The sequence below is a fragment of the Hippopotamus amphibius genome, chromosome 6 (genome assembly GCF_030028045.1).
Source record: "Hippopotamus amphibius kiboko isolate mHipAmp2 chromosome 6, mHipAmp2.hap2, whole genome shotgun sequence".
NCBI lineage: Eukaryota > Metazoa > Chordata > Mammalia > Artiodactyla > Hippopotamidae > Hippopotamus > Hippopotamus amphibius.
In genome coordinates, this window is record NC_080191.1 from 133,181,900 (window position 1) to 133,202,969 (window position 21,070).

Below are 21,070 nucleotides of genomic sequence, written 5' to 3' on the forward strand. Positions count from 1 at the left end.
AGTTGTACCTTGATCTTTGAGGAAGAAAGTTACACGCAGATACTGAATTGAAACCAAGCCCTCGGCTCTTCAAAGTTCAGAGGAGGTTTAGAAAACTGACAATTTAAAAGCTCAAGGCATCTTCCTGAAACCTCAGGTGAGATTTTATTTCTAGTAAACTGAACTTAAAAGAAGAAAAGTTATAAATAGCTATTACTAGTAAAATAAAGGTCTAGCTATTTTCTCATGCAGAAACATTTCCAAACTCTTTAATTATATAATGTAACTAGGAACAGCTCAAATCTAAAAAGATTTATTCAAAACCAAAGTCTGTTTGCCTCATCAGTGACTACCTCAAGACGCACAGCTCCGTGGTAGGTGGTAGATACAAACATCTTCAGTAAGAAATACTAACGGAGGTGATTACATAGTTGCCATATAACTATGTAATCATATAACTAAAATCTGGGCTCATATAACTGGGATGGAGAAAACTCTACTACACTGGAGGGAAGCTTTTTGAAGTGAAATTTGGGGACAGTGCAGTGTATGAAAGAATTATAGACCATAGCATTCTAGGGCTGGAAAAGATCTGAGGTTACCTAGTTCCAGTCTTTCCATTTTTTTTTCTCAAAGGTCTCATTTTTCAGGTGAGAAAATAAAAAAAAGAGCCTGCCCTGTGAGTCTGCCAAGTGTCACATAATCAGTCTCTGAGCCACTGATAGAGTCCAAATTCTGTCCAGCAACAAGAAAGCCAACCAAGATCCTGGGACTTGTGTGCCTTTATGTATAATTACTCTGTCAGGGTAGAGCTAACTTGGGGTTCATGGTTGAAATTCCATCATCAGGGTGGCTACTTTTTCTGGCTACAGAATAACTATAGAATAGTTATTAGCAGTTCTCCTAGGCAGAAGAGGATGATGTATGAGCCACTGCTGATTCTTCTTCACCTTCTCTCCTACAACCTCTCTTATGGACTGCCCCCAGATGGACATGTAAGTAAGCTACAGCCTTGAATGCATATTATTTGTTTTGTGAGTATGGTTGTGTGTATGCCTATGTTCTGAGAAACACTATTTCTTAAATGATATGAGTGTGTAGTGCGTATCTAAGCTTATGGGTTGAATATGAGTCAGTCTATGTCTGAGGTCTTGGTGTTTAGATGTTGTTACACAGAGAAGTTATTTACTGAAAAGAAACGTGAAGTATGCCTGCTATCGGGCAGGCAGGGATGATGAGTTTGGAGGTTATTCAATCTGGTTTTCATCCCCAATCCCAGGGGTTCCTTTGAAGACTGAAAATCCAGAGTAGGCACTCATATATTTTTTTGTACTGGTGGTGAGTACTAAGGAGCTTAAAACTCAGAAGAGGAACTCTTCCCATAGGCATGACACCCCTGGGTAAAAATTCCTTGTAACATTCCAATAAACCAACCACTGTCGTCTTTGTGAGTGACTTCCTGGTCCTCTCATAGCTACTGGGGGGAGTGAGTAAGACAAGAAGAGAGGTAAAATAGAACCCTGGAGTCTAATACTCTGAGCATAATCTTGACCACATGCTTACCAGCTGCGTGATTTTAGTCAAGCTCCTTTTCGGTGTGTTTGTTTACCATCAAGTCTACGCACGGACTGTACACCGTTAAGAACTGGTTGGGGGACAGGCATAAATCCAAAGATCTCCAATGTGATAACTTTCACAAATTTTTGTAACCTTCTGACTCTTTGGTACAGATAAGGGGAATGACTAATGGCTCATAACAAATATTAGTTAGATGAATACATGAATAAATACATATTTAATCAACAATAAACACCTAGTATTTGAAAGATGCTTCATACTTTTAGCTTGTTTCACCTTAATATCCTGTGAGGTGAATATTTTTATCTCCCTTCATAATGAGGGAATTGAGGGTCAAATAGAGGTTGAAAAATGGTCATAAATCAGAACTAGAGAGTGTCAGCTTCGAGCTCCTGAGACCACAATTACAACTTACACAACTGCAAAGAGATATACATCGTTTCTTAAGACCCAAGAGTGACTCTCTACCTGTGTTTACACCAGTATAGGATCAGCCTGACAAGTTTCCCCAAAAAAGATGCAGACTTGACCTCAAGAGAGTACTCTACTGAGGGAGGAAGATGATGCTGTCTCATGATGTGAGTCTGCCATCATAGGAAAGGGCTTTTGTACAAATGTTTTAAAAGAGATCCGATTTCCACAGTGGTGCCTGTATCCATCTCCCTGACTGAACAGGAAGCCCTTTGTAGTGTAAACCAGTTCCTTCAGGCAACATTCATCATACCTTCAGAAGAGACCACCTCTTGCTCTTTGATTCCACCCAGGGGCTTGCCTTGCAGAGACTGTACATTCTGTGTGGGCAAGATATCCCTGTGAAAAGTGTCGCTGAAGAAAACACAGGATTGGGGACAAAAAAGAAACATAGCCACTGAAGATTTAATCCTTGTAGAGCTGACACGGAGATTTGGTCATTAAAAAATGTTAATTTATATTTTTCTTGCAAAGACGTTTATAATAAAGTTACGAATGTCTAAATAGGAGAGTCAATATCTTAAAAATATTATAATAATCTGTATATTTCCCCTCTATTCATCCAGGATAAATTCAGCTTTTCTCTTTTGGAAGAAGGATTGAAGCGTATTTTTCTTCTCTTTTTCCCTTTAAAAGAAATATCCAAGAGAATCTCAGGATTATGCTCATTAAGTGTTAAATTTTAAAATGTGTAACTGAATATATATAAAAACAATACCTATCACTGCAATTTCTGAATAGAAATTTTGTACCAAAACAAAATGTGGAAAGTTCCTGGACCTTTCACACCTCTGTGTGTTGAAATGTGCTCTCTTCCTCCTACTCTTTCTGCAGGATGAACTATTATTCCTTTCAAAGCTTACAGTGAAAGCTGTGATTATTTTAGTTCTCCCTTCAGCAGAATTAAGTGTGCCTGTAGCATTTTTGCCCAAACCACAGTAATCAATTATCCTGAGATCTTGTCATTATCTGTGCCCTCCTCCCTTCCTGATCCCAGAGTTACTTGAGAGCAACAGCTCTCTCTTATTGCCTTTGAATATTAACACCTAAGCCCTGGGCTCAATGAAGGTTTTTTGAATGAATAATATGGTCCCAGTCAGATGTACCTTGTCATAAGGTCAATATGCAGTGACCTGACATAAACTCAAACCTGAGTGGACGCAAGCATATATCAGATCTCATGTCTTCTTTAATTTTGGTACAGTAGGAGTCAGTGAACCTAAATTATTTCCCTAGTTCAATCATCTACTATCTCTGGATGTCTTATTAAACTTCAAAAAGCTATACCTTCTCCTACCTCATGGGAATGGTGGAAAATAAATAAGACCACATCTAGAGAACCAGAGTTTCTTATTAGAGAATACATTATTATCATCACATCAAGCAAGCTCCTGGCACTCTGAAAAGTTTACCCTGAGAAGAAAAAAATACCTGGAAACCTTTTCACTATACCTGTGCTTTCTATTATTAAGCAGTACATATCTTGTGAACCTCTGTGGTATGAATCTAGAAAAGTGAAGCAAAAAATAAGACAAACAGTGAGAAAAATAAGCCTGAGCATTATTTTTGTAGAGGACCAATGATTTTTTTATAACTTGCCTCAAGAGGCAGAGTCTTTTAAAATAAGGAAATAACATTGTTTTGACTATTTTGAGTTAGAGAAAAGCACACTGATATGTGAACCATACACAGTTTCTACTAATACGTACTTTTAAAAATACCATTGGTTTTTCAGGTTGTTTCGAAAAATTATGTTTCAGTTAATAACTTAATTTGAAAATCCCAATGATTCTACATTACCTTACATTTTAAGTATGTTTATATTTAGTTTTTCTCATCTATAAAGTGAGTTGTGGAAAACAGAACATTCCAAAATCTATGGACTCTTATGAACTGTAATTTGCGGGAAGAGCAACAAGTTGGAATCCAATTTTCCTTTTGTTCTGTGTGTGTGTATCAGGACAATTTCAAACAACTTCTCTCTGTTTTTGTCCCCGTTTCTGTTTTTCTCCCCATTTTCCCACTGCATTCTAAACTCTTATTTCTGAGTTTTCTGAGTCTGTAAATACTGGGGCTTCTAACTATATGCTCTTCCCTGAGGACTGACTAAGGAATGACTTTCTGGTACCTTGGAAGCAGCATTCAGAAAACAGCCATGGCAAGGCCTGTGGAACTGACAGGCAGAAACAGTGGCAGACAGACCTTATTCATTACTTCCATCCGCTGACTCTGTTCCGCTCAACTCTACTGCCCCGAACTTGACTCCCATCCACGTGACCTGCAGGTTGACTGTACTAGCACAGAGCCGTATCATTCACGGCACAGACAGAGGGAGAGCAGAATTTTGCCTCATGAATCGGTCACTGTCAGGAAAACCAGGACCACTGCTAAGCTGAACACTTCGCAAATATAAATACATAGTCAAATAAAGAAATGAAACCACTTTGTTTGTATGAGGGCACTTTCTAGTAAGTGTGAGTGGGAATTAACTCAGGAGAGGAGGAAGAACAAATGGATTACCTCAGGGCTTCAAGAAAAGGTAACCATTTGTAGGAAAATCTGGGAGTGGTTGAGCCCCAGATAATTTATTTATTCATTTATTCATCATTATGGTGTATTAAGCTCACACCAGGCACCATATAAGATTCTGGGAGACACAAAGATTCAATCACAATCTAGTGGAGATGGCAGACAATTACAAAAACGCATGATTAAAGACGGGGTAGACACATTTAAAAAGGCAGAGAGGAAAGAACAATCACTTACGCTGGGGACAGAGCCCATACAAACTTACTGAAGTCACCTGGGAAATGGGTCCAAATCATCTTTGGAAATGACCTTATCTCCTATGAGTTTTCCAGATCAGAGATGAGCAAGGGAAACATGGGTCTTCTGGGAGTAGTATACATGAAATCAACGTTCTATAGGTGTTTTAGTGCAGACTGAAGTCTCCTGAGTTTGGGTTGGCACTAATGTTGGATTGGGAATGGGTAGGATAAAATTTGAGGTCTGAGTCTCTCTGATTTCTTCTTTATAATAAGCTGATTTTCGCAGTAACAGATGAGGAAAAAATGCGCTTCAGCTATTTAAATAAGCTTTGAAACATAGATGCTATAGAACAGTTCCATCCAATAGAACTTTTTGCAATGATCGAATTGTTCTATGACTTCACTCTTCAATAAGGTAGCCACTAGACACTCAATATTGAGCACTTGGAATGTGACTAGTGATACTGAGAAAATGATTTTAAAATTTTATCTAATTTTAATTAATGTAAGCTAAAGTTTAGCTGCATTTGCCTAGTGGCTACATTATTAGACAGTGCATCTTTAGAGCATAGAAGATCTGATCCCAGAAAACTGAGTTGAAATGGCCAATTTAGATTAAGAACCAAATTAACAAGTATGAGTTACTCTGGAATACAATTGGAAGAAAGTTTTAGAAACTACAAGGCTTCTACTCAAATCTAAATGTTTTAAACATTCCAGCTATATACATATGCCGATGTTCATTGATTAGCATTAACCAATTAGCCGCCAGAGGTCTTCTAATTGTCTTCTAACTAGCATTCCAGCTTCCCAAAAAGTACTTTCTGTCTCCTAGTTATCATTCAAGCTGACTCCTCCCTTTTGACTTTGTAAAAAAGAGTAAGTACTTTCTTACAGATTGTATGTCTGAAATATATTATCTTAGATCATTAATTCTATAATTCATATAAGTGAAAAGCTCTAATGGGGAAGAAATTTTAAAAATTGGACTATTTTAGAGGAAAAGTAAGTGCGAGGATACTAACCTGCTAGGAAGCTAAATCAGATTTGAAGAAACTGACCTAAAAAATCAAATAAATAATACTATTAAAGAACTGACTTATTCTTGGGCTGTGAATAGAAAGCTTAGGAGGTAGATTTGGGGAAATATATTTAAAATCAGGTTGTTTAGTAATTTCTAGAGCAAGACTAAAACCACAGATACCTAAAAACTCATACATTCTGTCAAGTAAAGGTAATGTTTTCCAAACCTTGATGAATACAGCCAAAAAAACCCCCCAAACAAAACAAAAAACAAAAGAAACCACATATGGGAAAGCTGGAAATCATGTAAAAGTAATTTATTGATATGAAAACAGACAAGGGCTTCAAAATATTTATTTAATATTTGAAAGTTGTATGTTTCTTGACTATTAACACTTTTCCTATTCCTTAGGAATAGGGGCAGCATCCACTAAGAATTATAAATATGCTAATGCGTGTCCAGTTTTGAATCTAAATCTAGAGTACTTAGGTGGTTGGATATCTGTAAGATTCTCACTGGAACATTTCATTCCAAGCAGATATTTTTTTATATGTTGCTTAGATGAGCTTAAACTTATAAATTATATTTAAATTTTTTATTCAGATCAACTTCCATTTCTTATTAGAGAACCTTTGTTTTGTGTGAGACCAATGTAGCTACTGTCATTTTTATAAGTCAGGTAACTTAAACACTAAGAAATAAAGCCAAGCAGCTAATTAATTGCCAAGAAATAGTGGAGGTCACATGTTATTAGTTTCTATTATTAAGGAATTTCTATTTTTATTATATAACTAAAGAAACAGTATTCTTAATTATAAACATATATACTCAAATATATGTGTGTATATATACACATACACATATTCTTTTATTTTGTGACTTTTAACTTATTAAAGTGGGAGGCTTAAAAACTTTTCTGTCTGTAATGAGTTGACTTTATTACTCTTCTTTTGCTTCAAAGGTTCCCTAAACCTAAAACTTCTTGTGACTCAGTATAGGAGCTATCCATCTAAATTAAAATGTTATATAATTTGAAAGGGTGTCATACTCAGAGGGTTTAAAATGTAAATTATATCTGAAGGTAAACAAAATGTCATTATTCTAAAAACAATTTCAAATAAAACTTGATATCAATAAAATATTTTTAGGAATATAAATATTAAGATTTATATTATGTATATAAGGACTTTGTAGGAGCTAGAGAGAGATCTTTTCTCTCTTCCCTTTGTCTTGTTAACCCTTTTTCAATCATTTCCACCAGCCTGGGATAGGGAGGGAGGCAGGTTAAAAAAATGAGAATGGTTTCTTCTGTCAATTAGTTCCTTCTTATTTTAAAGAATAGAGTTTTAAAAAAGATGTCTAAACATTGAACCAGACGATATGGCCTTGAGTTTAAAGTTTCTAATGTTAGCCATGTAACTTGGGTGGTTTAATCCTTCTCATTGTTCTGTACATCCATTGGGAGTGGTGGGGAGAGGGAGGGAAGTAAATGTTCGTGAATTAGAGATCACATTTGAAATGGAAGCAAGTCCAATTCATATTATTTGGGAAAAGTTGAGAGTCATGTTAGGAAGACCAAATGCCTAAACCAGTTCTGGGATGAGGTGCCTGGTAAAGGACAGACTCATGGGAAAACAGAGTAAGAATCAGATTCTAAGAAGAGATAGAGTCAGAAATGGTCATGCCAAGAGAGGGCAGGCAGGGGAGATGCGGGTCCAGGACAGACAACTTGGAGGCACTGTGGCTCATGTGCTCAGACACTGGGTGTTACTGCATGCGTTTTATGTTGAGACTTCTTAAAGAATGGGGTATGCCAGTGGTGTGCTAGAGCTGACTTTGTACTGACACATGAAATTTTCAGCAATCTTGAGAGCCAGTTGCTAAAAATTAAATTACATAAACTTATGATAAGCTAAATTATATTTAAAACATAGATAATGAATACTCAGAATTCATCTTTCATATTTATCTTATTACATTTTGTCATTATATATGCTCTTGAGATTATTTATATTTATTGTATCTGTACATTGGAAGCACTGTATAATGAGCTATTGCACATTTCTTCCTAGCTGTGCATTCATTGATATTACTTTGATAATATGAAATCAGCTATGGTGGGAGCATTTGTACCATGGAAGTTAGCAAATGCTACAAATTAGTGCTTAATTTTTTTTGTTTTATTCATTGCCCAGACTTAATATTTTCTCCACTGAAGTAGTGGAGAAAATACTAACAATACTATTAGAATTAAAAGTGTGTCTTGTCTATAGCCATTAAATTATGAAGAGCATAGAAAATTGAAAACTATTATCTGATTTGATAAAGGTTTTCTTATTGACAAACAAAAGACTGCATGCCTTTGTTGTTTCACTTTCATCTTACTCATTAACATATGAGAATGTTAATCAACATTCACATTAGAAATACATCTATTTGCCAATTGCAACTTGGCTATGGATTTGAAATTTTGGCAAAAATCAATGAAAGCATTTTGTGATAATCAAGAGGCTATATGGAATTTACAATAAAGAGTAGTATCTATTTTAATATTATTTGTAAAAGCATTGTGTGCTACATATTCTTTATATCGGTAAAGTTTATAATAATCTTATGTACTTATATACCTAGGTATATAGTCAGACCACTGGAATATTAATCTCATTTCAATTTACTTATCCTTCAAAGCAGATGAAAACATCTTCTGTGACTGTCTAGGGGGAAAATAAAATGAGGCAATATATGCGAAAGTTCTTTATATATTGTGAAGTGCTATACAAATTCCAATTAAGATCATGATTAGGGAAGTTAAAGCACCCTTTTTTCTTTTCATCCAGATTTTCTCAAAGGCTTTAAAAGGAAAGAATCTTTACTCTATGAAATAAAGACTCACTGGGAAAGAAAGTTGCTTTATGGGGTTAAGTAAAGTTGTGTCAATTTCATCCATGTCTGATATTTTTCTTGCTTATATTTATAGTCTTTTGTCCTAAATTAAGAATTAGACCATTTAGAATGGTTATTTCTGTTTGTATCTGAATTGAAACCATTATAGTTTCCCAATATACACAACTGAGAACAGGAAGCGTTGGGTATAATTTAAAAAAAGAAAAGACAGGAAGAAAGAAGAAAGAAAAAATAACCATGAAGTATCATGGGGGAAATAAGATAAGCAGAATATAGTTACTGACATTGAAATTTGGCTGAAATTTCAAGTTCAGCGGCCCAACTATTTCCATATATGTTCTTCGATCTTAAAATAATTAAAAGTGGCCATGATTCATCTCATCAATGTAGGAACTGACTCAGAGGAAGCAACATCATTTGTTCAGTTATACAGTTACTAACATTAGATTGACTTGGCTGTTTGAAGAATGACTGGATCAAGTCAACCCTGCTTAGTTTTCACCATTAAACCATGAAATGATGTATCATCATATTCATAGAGCTGAACATAATTCCATTAAAAATAAGAGGCAGGGGAAGGGATTAATTACAACTGGGGAAGCTGTGCTCATTACTTTATAACTTTGGTTTACAAAGTGCAGACTAGTAGTGTTCAACCTAAGCTGCTCACTGGAATCAATAGTTTATAAAATACTGAGTACTAGAGCCAACCAGCTGAGATCCTCATTTGGTTGGTTTGAAGTGGGGCCTGCGTATTGGTATTTCTTGAAAGCACTTCACATAATTTTAACGTCCAGACGGAGTTGAGAACTACTGGCTGGATTTAGGGTATTTTTCTTTATTAGGTACTTCTCCAGAGATTAGGCTCATTAAACATGAATCAAAGCTTGTATTCATAATGCAAATATTTTGTCAAATATTCAGGCTAATTTCTCAACTTTGTACAAAACTATAATTCTCATGTAAAAATTGAGCTTAAGTAACATTAAAAAGTGAATAAATGCTACTATAAAGTTAATATTTTGAGGATAAGAAAAGCAAGCTGTAGCCTATCTTTTCCCATAAATGTTTAAAAGTTGTCAGTTATTATTTTGTGTAATAAATATCACCTTTATCCTTGGACTAGTTTTGGACTCCTCCTTTCTATTCACTCTGGATCCTTATCTTTAACTCAAATCCCTCCTGGAACTTGACTTGCCATGTTGGAATAAAAATTCCCAAGGAGTGTTTCCAGAGTTGTTGGCAGCTTTCCTCTGGCCCAGAGATAGACAGTCCGTTTACCCAGGCAGGACTGTTAGAAGTATTTGAAGGTATCACCTGAGGTATCTTTGTGGCACTATTATTAAGAAGTCCTGGATTAAAGACCTACATGTAAGGCCAGACACTATAAAACTCCTAGAGGAAAACATAGGCAGAACACTCTATGACATCCATCAAAGCAACATCCTTTTTGACCCACCTCCTAGAATCATGGAAATAAAATTAAGAATAAACAAATGGGACCTCATGAAACTTAAAAGCTTTTGCACAGCAAAAGAAACCATAAACAAGACTAAAAGGCAACCCTCAGAATGGGAAAAAATAATTGCCTATGAAACAATGGACAAAGGATTAACCTCCAAAATATACAAGCAGCTCATGCAGCTTCATACCAAAAAAGCAAATAACCCAATCCACAAATGGGCAGAAGACCTAAATAGACATTTCTCCAAAGAAGACATACAGATGGCCAACAAACATGTGAAAAGATGCTCAACATCACTAATCATCAGAGAAATGCAAGTCAAAGCCACAATGAGGTATCCCCTCACACCAATCAGAATGGCCATCATCACAAAATCTGGAAATGTTGGAGAGGGTGTGGATAAAAGGGAACTCTCCTGCACTGTTGGTGGGAATGTAAGTTGGTACAGCCACTATGGAAAACAATTTGGAGGTTCCTTAAAAAACTACAAATAGAACTACCATATGATCCAGTAATCCCACTCCTGAGCATATACCCAAAGAAAATCATAATCCCAAAAGAAACTTGTACCATAATGTTTATTGCAGCACTATTTACAATAGCCAGGACATGGAAGCAACCTAAATGCCCATCAACAAATGAATGGATAAAGAAGATGTGGCATATATATACAATGGAATATTACTCAGCTATAAAAAGGGATAAGATGGAGCTATATGTAATGAGGTGGAAAGCCCTAGAGTCTGTCATACTTAGTGAAGTAAGTCAGAAAGAGAAAGACAAATATCGTATGCTAACTCACATATACGGAATCTAAAAATAGTACTGATGAACTCAGTGACAAGAACAAGGACGCAGGTGCAGAGAATGGACTGGAGAACTCAAGGTTTGGGAGGGGGCGGGGGGTGAAGGGGAAGCTGAGACAAAGCGAGAGAATAGCACAGACATATATATACTACCAACTGTAAAATAGATAGCCAGTGGGAAGTTGTTGTATAACAAAGGGAGTTTGACTCGAGGATGGAAGATGACTTAGAGGACTGGGACGGGGAGGGTGGGGGGGACTCAGGGTGGGGGGAGTCAAGGGAGGGTGGGGGGGGAGTCAAGGGAGGGAGGGAATATGGGGATATGTGTATAAAAACAGATGATTGAACTTGGTGTATCCCCAAAAAATAATAAATAAATAAATAAATAAATAAATAAATAAATAAATAAATATAAAAAAAAAAGAAGTCCTTGCCATTTGACATTCTGAGTTCTCTTTACAGAGAGCAGGAAAATAACTTTATTACAAACACCTAAGTCACCTCCACAATCCACTTTGAAACACACAATTGCTTTCACTCACCTCTGTCCAGTAAATCAACAGCATATTAGAGTCCCTACTATATGACACACATACATATCCAAAGGTTTCTCTGCTTGATGCTTCTATATTATTATAATCCTATACATGTATAAATGGTTTCATGTATTTGCAATCATTTATATTACAATATTAAATCCTCATAGTGATCCTATGAGCTTACTAAGGGCCAGAGAGGTTACATTACTTGTCTTATACAATATTTCTTATAACATATAGTGGTTGTGCCAATGGACAATCTAGAGGAAGGTCTTCATATCCTTCCCAATATACTTCATTGATGCTCCCAAAGCCACTTCAATAAATCTGCTCTCCAATGGAAAACAGTGAGTTTACCACCACTTAACATAACCAGTGAGTTAAACACCACTTTAACATAAGTCCCTTCTACAAGATTGTCATACAGATGCTCTATCTATGTAAAAATCCGGTAACCCCCCTGGAGATAGAATACTATATTCTAATGAATTAGGTGACATCATTTCTGAGTAATTCCTGCCTCATTTTTACTGCAAAGAAACAGAAGTTGTAAAACCACCTTCCTAAGTTCTTGGAATGAAGCTATATTTAGTTGATAAACATCTTATGGGTAACCTTGAATATCTTTGAGGGAAATTTAAAGCTACTCAGTAATTTGGGGAAATTTACCTAAAATGTCTATCTTCCTCTTTCATTTATTATAAGACTGTAGAGATGAGGGAATTCTACAAAGGAGATAAGCTTCGGAGTCTGACAGCTCTTTTCCTGGTTGTGTTCACTCCCATTTAGCATGGTTGATCCTGCTTGTCATTCAGGTCTCTGTTTGTACAAATGCCTTATATTCTGGCAAGTCTTTCTTAGGTTTTCAGTTAGACACTCCTATTATACCTTCTACTTACTAAGTACTCATTTATTTAATTTTTCTCTTTTATGTTAGGAATTAGCTCCATGATGACAGAGAGGATATCTGTTTTGTTAGTCGCTCTGTCACCAGCACCAAGCATAGTGCCTGGCACCTAGTATGCACTCATTGAACAGCTGCTGAATCAATGAATGAATGAATGAATAACATAATAGCATCAAACATTATCATATTATTATGAATTATACACTGAAATAAATATTTGATATGCATTGTCTTATCTAACTTCACAACATCAGTTTTATTATTTGCCAATGTAATTACCTATGAGGATACAGGAGTACAGGGAGGTGGAGGCAAGTCAACTCAGGCCTGCCTATTTCCAAAGCTCATGCTCTACCTGCAACATTCCATCAGAGACTAGTCACTACTAGAGTGAAAATACATTATAATCCATGATTAAAACAAAGAGTATTAAATATCATTTTGTTGAGTAATGTTTACTCCAGAAAGAACGGATGTCAGTAAGATACTTACTGGACTTTTACACTAAAATACTATTGAATTTTTGTTGTTTCACAGGATGACCCATGTATTTGAACCCTTGTTTTACCAATTCTAGCCAAACGATTCATGGGAGGAGGGGACTGGTTCAAAATTATCTTTCTTTGAAGGATGAAATGCAAAAAGTGATTAGTTATTTTTTAAAATTCTTAAAAGTTTTTTTCTACTTTTATTCCTATAACTGCTTAAAATCACTATCATAAATGGTGACTTGATAGTAAGTGGTATTAATTTAGTGGTTGTTTCAGAACTGTTCTGGCTCTGCATATAGTGCCAGTGTACAGAATTTAGACATCTAGATCATGGTTGAAAATATAGGAAAGACGGCTCTTGAACGGAGAGATATTCATGAAGGCAGAGCCTCTATGTTTGCCCAGAGGCAAGGCAGTGTTTTCCAATGATTCTGCTTAAAGGTATTTTAAAATATAGAGGAGATCATCTAGCATACTTTTGCCTTGCTGTGCTAACAGCTTCACCTTACAGAGAGTACAGCAGGTAATAAGGTACAGTTTCTTAGACTCTAATTCTGACCAATAAGGGGAAATGACTGGCAAAATTAGAAGACTTGGACATATAAGGAGAAAAATGTTTATTCCTAAAGTATGTGCTATCTAGGAGGGAAAGTTTAGACATAGTAATCTATGTACCTTTAAATTGTCATAAGCCAAATTTGAAAAAACTGAAAAACAAGCCTAGATATGGGCATCAAGATTACAATTCTGGCTATGAAATCATAAGTGATCCAGTTAAGTAAGAAAAGAAGATTGTATATTAAAAATTCAGTGTAGGCCAGGTCAGGCTTAAGGGGACCTAAGAGTAAAATAAGTCATCACCAAAGATGGGAAGATTGGTATTCAGAAGGACAAATGAAGAAAATAATCTGTGGCTTGTGAAAACACTAAGGGCAACAAAAAAAGCCTTTGAAAACATGTTCAGATCGGAAGATCAAAGCATGGCATAGGCCACTAATTGTAGCCAGTGCCATCAAGTGAAGGATGATGCAGGAAAAGCAGATATCCTCAGATTCTAATTTCCTTATGTGTCCTTTGTAAAGGACTTTTAAAACATAAAAACACTTGTGAGAAAAAAGGAAATATAATTTAAAACAAGAAATAAAGGGCAGAACCTTGTTACTGCAAGAGTGCAAGATTAATCCCTCAAAAGAATCATGCTCAGGGTTACTAGGAAAAGTTGTTGTATGAACAAGGTTGATGACCTTTAAGCAAATGGGAAGTTGAGCACTAGAAATGTGCTAATGTTTTTCCTTTTTCAAATGGAAAGAAGTGAAATCAACAAACTAGACATGTAATATTTACATCAATTCCTGGGAAGTTTCTAAGATTTACTTGATGAAAAGATAGAGTTTGAGAGACAAGAAAAAAAGTTTTAGGATGATGACACAGTTTGAATTTACTAAGACCATGTCTTATTAGACCAATTCCCTTCTACCTCAGGGTTGCTGGACATAATCACTCCGTCCTCCATGGCCTAAAAACGCATTGTCATATTCTGTCCACTCTTTTCTCACTGATATGCAGCCAGTTGCTTAAAAGTCTGCTTCCTAACTTGAAGGCAGGAAGCTTACATCTTTATACCCATAGTGTTTCTATTAATATTTATTGAATAGGATAGACCTAGAGTCTGTCATACAGAGTGAAGTAAGTCAGAAAGAGAAAGACAAATATTGTATGCTAACTCACATATACGGAATCTAAAAATAGTACTGATGAACTCGGTGACAAGAACAAGGACGCAGATGCAGAGAATGGACTGGAGAACTCGAGGTTTGGGAGGGGGCGGGGGGTGAAGGGGAAGCTGAGACAAAGCGAGAGAGTAGCACAGACATATATATACTACCAACTGTAAAATAGATAGCCAGTGGGAAGTTGTTGTATAACAAAGGGAGTCCAACTCGAGGATGGAAGATGCCTTAGAGGACTGGGACGGGGAGGGTGGGGGGGACTCGAGGGAGGGTGGGGGGGGAGTTGAGGGAGGGAGAGAATATGGAGATATGTGTATAAAAACAGATGATTGAACTTGGTGTACCCCCCAAAAAATAATAAATAAATTAAAAAATAAAATAAAACATGCAAATTAAAGCAAAAAAAAATTTATATTAGTATTTCATTAAAGCATTGCATAATATCCCTAATGACATCCATGCGAACAAGAGGTCGTAAAAATATATTAACTGCAAGGGTAACTAAGGAGATTAATAACTATTGCAACCACAATACTAAAGGTGTTTTTAAATAAACCAAACTAAAGGAGGGACTAGTTCCTGGTAGTGTACAGCAGAACTCTTTCTTTGGCCCTGTCTTGCTGCACATTTTTAGTCAACAGAACTATTTACAATAGCCAGAACATGGAAACAACCACGTAAATGTCCATCAACACATGAATGGATAAAAAAGATGTGGTACATATATACAATGGCATATTACTCAGCCATAAAAATGAATGAAATTGAGTTATTTGTAGTGAGGTGGATGGACCTAGAGATTGTCATATAGAGTGAAGTAAATCAGAAAGAGAAGAACAAATACCATATATATCGAGTCTAGAAAAATGCTACTGATGAACAGAGTGGTAGAAGCAGGAGTTAAGATGCAGATGTAGAGAACGGACTAGAGGACACAGGGTGGGAAGGGAAACTGGGACTTAGTGAAAGAGTAGCATTGACATATATACACTACCAAAAGTAGAATGGATGGCTAGTGGGAAGCTGCTGCATACACAGGGAGATAAGCTGGGTCCTTTGTGAAGACCTAGAGGGGTGGGATAGGGAGGGTGGGAGGGAGGCTTAAGAGGGAGGAGATATGGGGATATCTGTATACATATAGCTGAGTCACTTTGTTGTACAGCAGAAAGTAACACAACATTGCAAAGCAATTATAATCCAATAAAGATGTATTAAAAAAAAGATATAATTGAGTTTAAAGAATAGACTACAAAGGTAAAAGATGTCTAAGCAGCAGCATGAGCAAAAAGGGCTTAAGGGCGTTAGCTGATGCTAAACATACCAGAAGTGTGCTAGGCTGCTGAATAAGTGAATGTGACCTTAAGATGCCTTAAGAGCAGTGTAGTTCATAGAGTGAAGAAGAAAAAACAGTTTGAACATTCTGTTTGATTCTAGGTTTTACATAATTAAAGGCTACGGGCTTCTGTAAGTGAATTTATCATGAATAAGGCTGAGTAAAGTAACAATATTTAGTTATCATAGATGAGAAATAACAGCAATGTGAAGAATGGGGTAACCATATTTCATTAACTTAATAGCACATGGGAGAGGTAACAGAATGGTTCTGGGCAAGCCCAAGAGGCAGAAGTAGGGCAGGATGAGACGCCCTAGGGCAATGGGCACTCATGAGAATCATCTGGACAAACTGTTTTTAACTTCTTTAAAATTGTGAAATAAAACACATGTTCAAGAGGGCATTAAGGATAAACGTGCAGTATAAAACAGTATAATCACTCCCTAAGATTTGAAACAGAACATTTCCAGCACCCAAGGGGACCCCAGGTGTACTTTCTTGCTTACTCTCTTTCTAAAGGCAAACACCACTTTAGACTTCTGTGATAATCACCACCCAACTCTTCTTTATGGTTTTACCATTTTTGTACGTACCCCTGAACCATTTAATTTAGATGTGTCTGCTTTCAGACTTCATTAAATACAATCACAGAGTGTGTACTCTTTTCCTGTTATGGTTCTTTCATTATATTTACAACACTCATTCACATTTTGTGTAGCTCTAGTTTGTTAAATTGCATTATTTTTTGGTTAGGGGTTGAAAGAGATTTTTAAAGGGCTTGAAGGAAGAGCGGTCGCTGCCGCCACAGTCGGAGCCGCCGTCTGGAGCCCTCGGGACCCTCCACCTCGCCGCCCCCGCCCAGCCTGCCGCGCCATGCCGTCGGAGAAGACCTTCAAACAGCGCCGAACCTTCGAACAAAGAGTAGAAGATGTCCGACTTATCCGAGAGCAGCATCCTACCAAAATCCCGGTAATAATAGAACGATACAAAGGTGAGAAGCAGCTTCCAGTCCTGGATAAAACAAAGTTCCTGGTGCCTGATCATGTCAACATGAGTGAGCTCATCAAGATAATTAGAAGGCGCTTACAGCTCAACGCTAATCAAGCCTTCTTCCTGTTAGTGAATGGACATAGCATGGTGAGTGTGTCCACACCGATTTGTGAAGTGTATGAAAGTGAGAAGGATGAAGATGGATTCCTGTATATGGTATACGCCTCTCAGGAGACTTTTGGAATGAAATTGTCTGTGTAAGAGTTTAGAAAAAAAAAAAAAAAAGCATCTGTTCTAGAATTTTTTAAACCCTTATTTACCAAGGAATAAAAAAGGGATGTTACCAACTGATTGATCAGTTCATCTAATCACAGATCATCCAAACAGTAGTGTTCCTGCCTAGGAGTTTTAGGAAGTTGTTTTTTGGGACGTCAAGCAGAAAAACTGAGCTCCACATGAGCACATTCAGCTTTGGGAAACTTTATTATTATTTAACCTAGGCTGTCTTGTTTTCAAATTTCAAGTTTAAAAATAAAATACTTTGCATTCTAAGTTGCCAATAAAATAGACCTTCAAGTTATTTTAATGTTTTTTTTCCCCCAAAAGGAACTTGCAATTTGAGCATTCAGAGAGACATTAACTCTTCTCTTTAGGTTCACAGAATCTGCCAACTTTTTATAGAAGGGTTTCTACTCACCTAGAGAAATCTCCTTTAGGAGGATCTTTAAGCATAAGCCGTCAGGCACAGCCACCCCGCCCCCACGACCCCCAATACATTTGCCATAATAGTTGGCAAAAAGCGGGGTGGATGTGGGTGTATAGGAAATAAGAGAACAGACCTCTTGTCCAGGGTTCCTGATTGCTAATAAGTGTATTTCAAGACAGTGCTCTTGTTATGAAGTTTTCATTTGGTTTGTTGTCTAGACAGCAGTAACACAGAAAAACAGCACTGCTCAACAGGAACCTTGAATAATTTATATAGTTTTGGCCAAGTTTCTCAAAAGGCCTAGAGAAAGAATGACATGTTTTTGTTTTGAATATTCTCTTAAGAGCTCAAAATAGTGCCTGCTTTGGCAAATAATAAGTTACATGGGTTTCATTCTTTGGGACAAAGGTAGAACGCTACAGGATACTGAAACTAAAAGCATTAAAATTCAGATACACTTCCTCTACCTTTTGGCTTAAAGCTGTAGATGATCCATGTTTTATGTTAAGTATGTGACTAAAATATGTTATTAAAAAGCATTTTTAAGAGTATTTCAGTTCACTCTTAGGTCAAACAGTCATCAGAATTCCCCCACTCCCGTGTGCATGTCAGTTTTGAAAATAGCAAAAGGAAACACAGATTAATGTCAAACTAAACATTTTCAGAGTCCAACTAGGATAAGTAACCAGTGCTTCCGACTACCTGCATGGGGTTTACTATGTACTATTTTTGTGAGAGCTGTCGCAGAAGGATCACAGACCCACTTGAGACTGTACGTGTAGCAGGTCACCATTTACCCTTGTGTATTTAGATGTGTGTGGAAAACTTGTATCTGTTAGTGGCAGTTATTTACTGTAATTGAGGAAGAAAAAGCAATATTACTGCATATGGGCCCTCAACCCCGATCAACTACTCTTCCTGATGCATGCATCTGTCCACATGGCTAACTTTTAATATGTATATTTTTACATTATGTAAATTCTTAATTAGCCTGTCTTGTTTAGATTGTATACATCATTATATCTGACATTCTTGTAACTACTGTGTGATCAATAAGATTCCTATAAGAAACTCTGCTTTTTAAAGACAAAAATACCATGCTGAGAGGGGTGACTTACTTATAATCCCACATTAGTGCATGGTTACTCTATTTATAGGATCTTTAAAACAAGTCCATTTTTAATGAACTAAGGTGAATAAAGGCACAACTAAAAACTGTAAAAAAATAAAAATAAAAAAATAAAGGGCTTGAAGCTTATATTACTTGTGTTTGTTAAGAAAAAGGACACAAAAATCTGGTTTCCATTAATTTTATAAAAACATATGTCCATATGAATACATTGCTAGGGCCCCTCTCAGCCTAAGAAGAGATCAGGGCAAGCTAAGGGCCTAAAGTTAAAATTTCTTTGGCTTCATGGAAAATACACTCTGATTGTGGCATTTTATTGTAAAAATATTCAACAATTTATTTACCCATTCTAATGTTGATGGGCTTTTGGTGTATCCCTAAATGCTGGGGTTATAAACAGAGCTTCCAGAAACATAAACGTGTTCTAGGGTAGCACTGTCCAATACAACTGCACTAATGGAAATGTTTTATATTTGTAATGTTCAATTACAGTAGCTACTAGTCATATTTGAATATTGAGCACTTTGAGTGGTGGGTAGTGCAACTGAGGAACAGAATTTTAAATTTTAAAAAATTTAAAATTAATTTAGATTTAAATAGCTACAAGTGACTAGTGACTACTGTATTAGACAGTGCAATTCTAGGGTATATATCCAAGAGTGGAATTGCTGGGGCATGAGGCATGTATATATTTAATTTTTGGAGCTATTGCCAAGCTGTCTTCCAGAGTGGTTTTAACAATTTACTCCACGGGCAGTTAATGTGAGTTACTGTTTTTCCGCATTCTTATCGACTCCTGGCATTGTTAGATTGTGTAATTTTAGCTATTCTTGTGGGTGTGCAGTGGTCTCTCATTGCTATTTTTAAATGAGATTTCCATATTATTCATGATGTGGTATAGTTTTGTATATGTTTATGGCTATTTGGATTTTTCCTCTTATGAGAAGTACCAGTTTATTTATTTTTTCATACATATTGTTGGAGTATAATTGCTTTACAATGTTGTGTTAATTTCTGCTGTACCACAAAGTGAATCAGCTATATTTATATGTATATCCACATATCCCCTCCCTCTTGAGCCTCCCTCCTACCCTCCCCATCCCACCCCTCTAGGTTGTCATAAAGCACCAAGCTGATCTCCCTGTGCTATGCAGCAGCTTCCCCCAGCTATCTATTTTACAATTGGTAGTGTATATATGTCAATGCTGCTCTCTAACCATGTCCCAGACTCCCCTCCCCGCCCCCATGTCCTCAAGTCTGCTCTCTAAGAAGTACCAGTTTAAATCTTTTGCTGGTATACTACTGGGTTGTCTGTCATTTCCTTATTGATTTATTGGTGTTCTTTATGAATTATATATTATAAACACAAGTTCTTTGTTGATTATGTATTTTGCAAATATCCACACACAGAAAGTTTCACAAAATGTTGATACCCAAATATTATTCCAGATCAGTTAAATCAGAATTTCTGTGGGTGGGGTGGAGACACTTCTAAAGGTGCCCCAGGTGATATTAATCTGACTGTGTGAGAGGAATAGATTAGAATTTAGTGTAAGAAATGACTTGCTAACTATCAAAATGATCTCTCTGAAGCAGATACGTTAGTGGATATCCAGACTGTCTCTGGAGTCAGATGGGAATGTAAATTGGGGCAGTCACTATGCAGAACAGTATGGAGGTTCCCTAAAAAACTAAAAATAAATTTACCATATAATCCTGCAGTCCCACTCCTGGGCATATATCCAGAGAAAACTATACATGCACCCCAATGTTCACTGCAGCACTATTTACAATAGCAAAGACACAGAAGCAACCTAAATGTCCATCGACAGGTGAATAGATAAGGTGTGATATATATATGCGTATACATACACACACACATATATATACACACATATTACACGTGTGTATATATACACACATATATACACATACTATATGTACATATATACACATATGTGTGTGTGTGTGTATATACATGCAATGTAATATCACTCAGTCACAAAAAAGAATGAAATTAGGCCATCTGTAGCAACATGTATGGACCTAGAGATTATCACACTAAGTGAAGTAAGCCAGACAGGGAAAGATATATGTCATATGATATCACTAATATGTGGAATCTAAAAATAAATGATACAAATGAACTTAGTTACAAAACAGAAATAGACTCACAGACATAGAAAGCACACTTATGGTTATCAAAGGGGAGAGTGGGGGAGGCATAAATTAGGTCAGGACTGACATATA

The 21,070-nt window shown here is 36.4% G+C and overlaps 2 protein-coding genes across 2 annotated transcripts in view; one reads left to right on the forward strand and one right to left on the reverse strand.

The window, feature by feature from the left end:
* GPR149 (G protein-coupled receptor 149) overlaps positions 1 to 21,070 on the reverse strand; it is a 65,430-nt gene that overhangs the window by 30,035 nt on the left and 14,325 nt on the right. The gene's annotated exons all lie outside the window — the stretch shown is intronic.
* LOC130854788 (microtubule-associated proteins 1A/1B light chain 3B) lies at positions 16,787 to 17,533 on the forward strand. The gene has a single exon (XM_057737634.1). It carries the CDS (start codon positions 16,869 to 16,871, stop codon positions 17,244 to 17,246), a length of 378 nt encoding a protein of 125 aa, XP_057593617.1. The 5' UTR covers positions 16,787 to 16,868; the 3' UTR covers positions 17,247 to 17,533.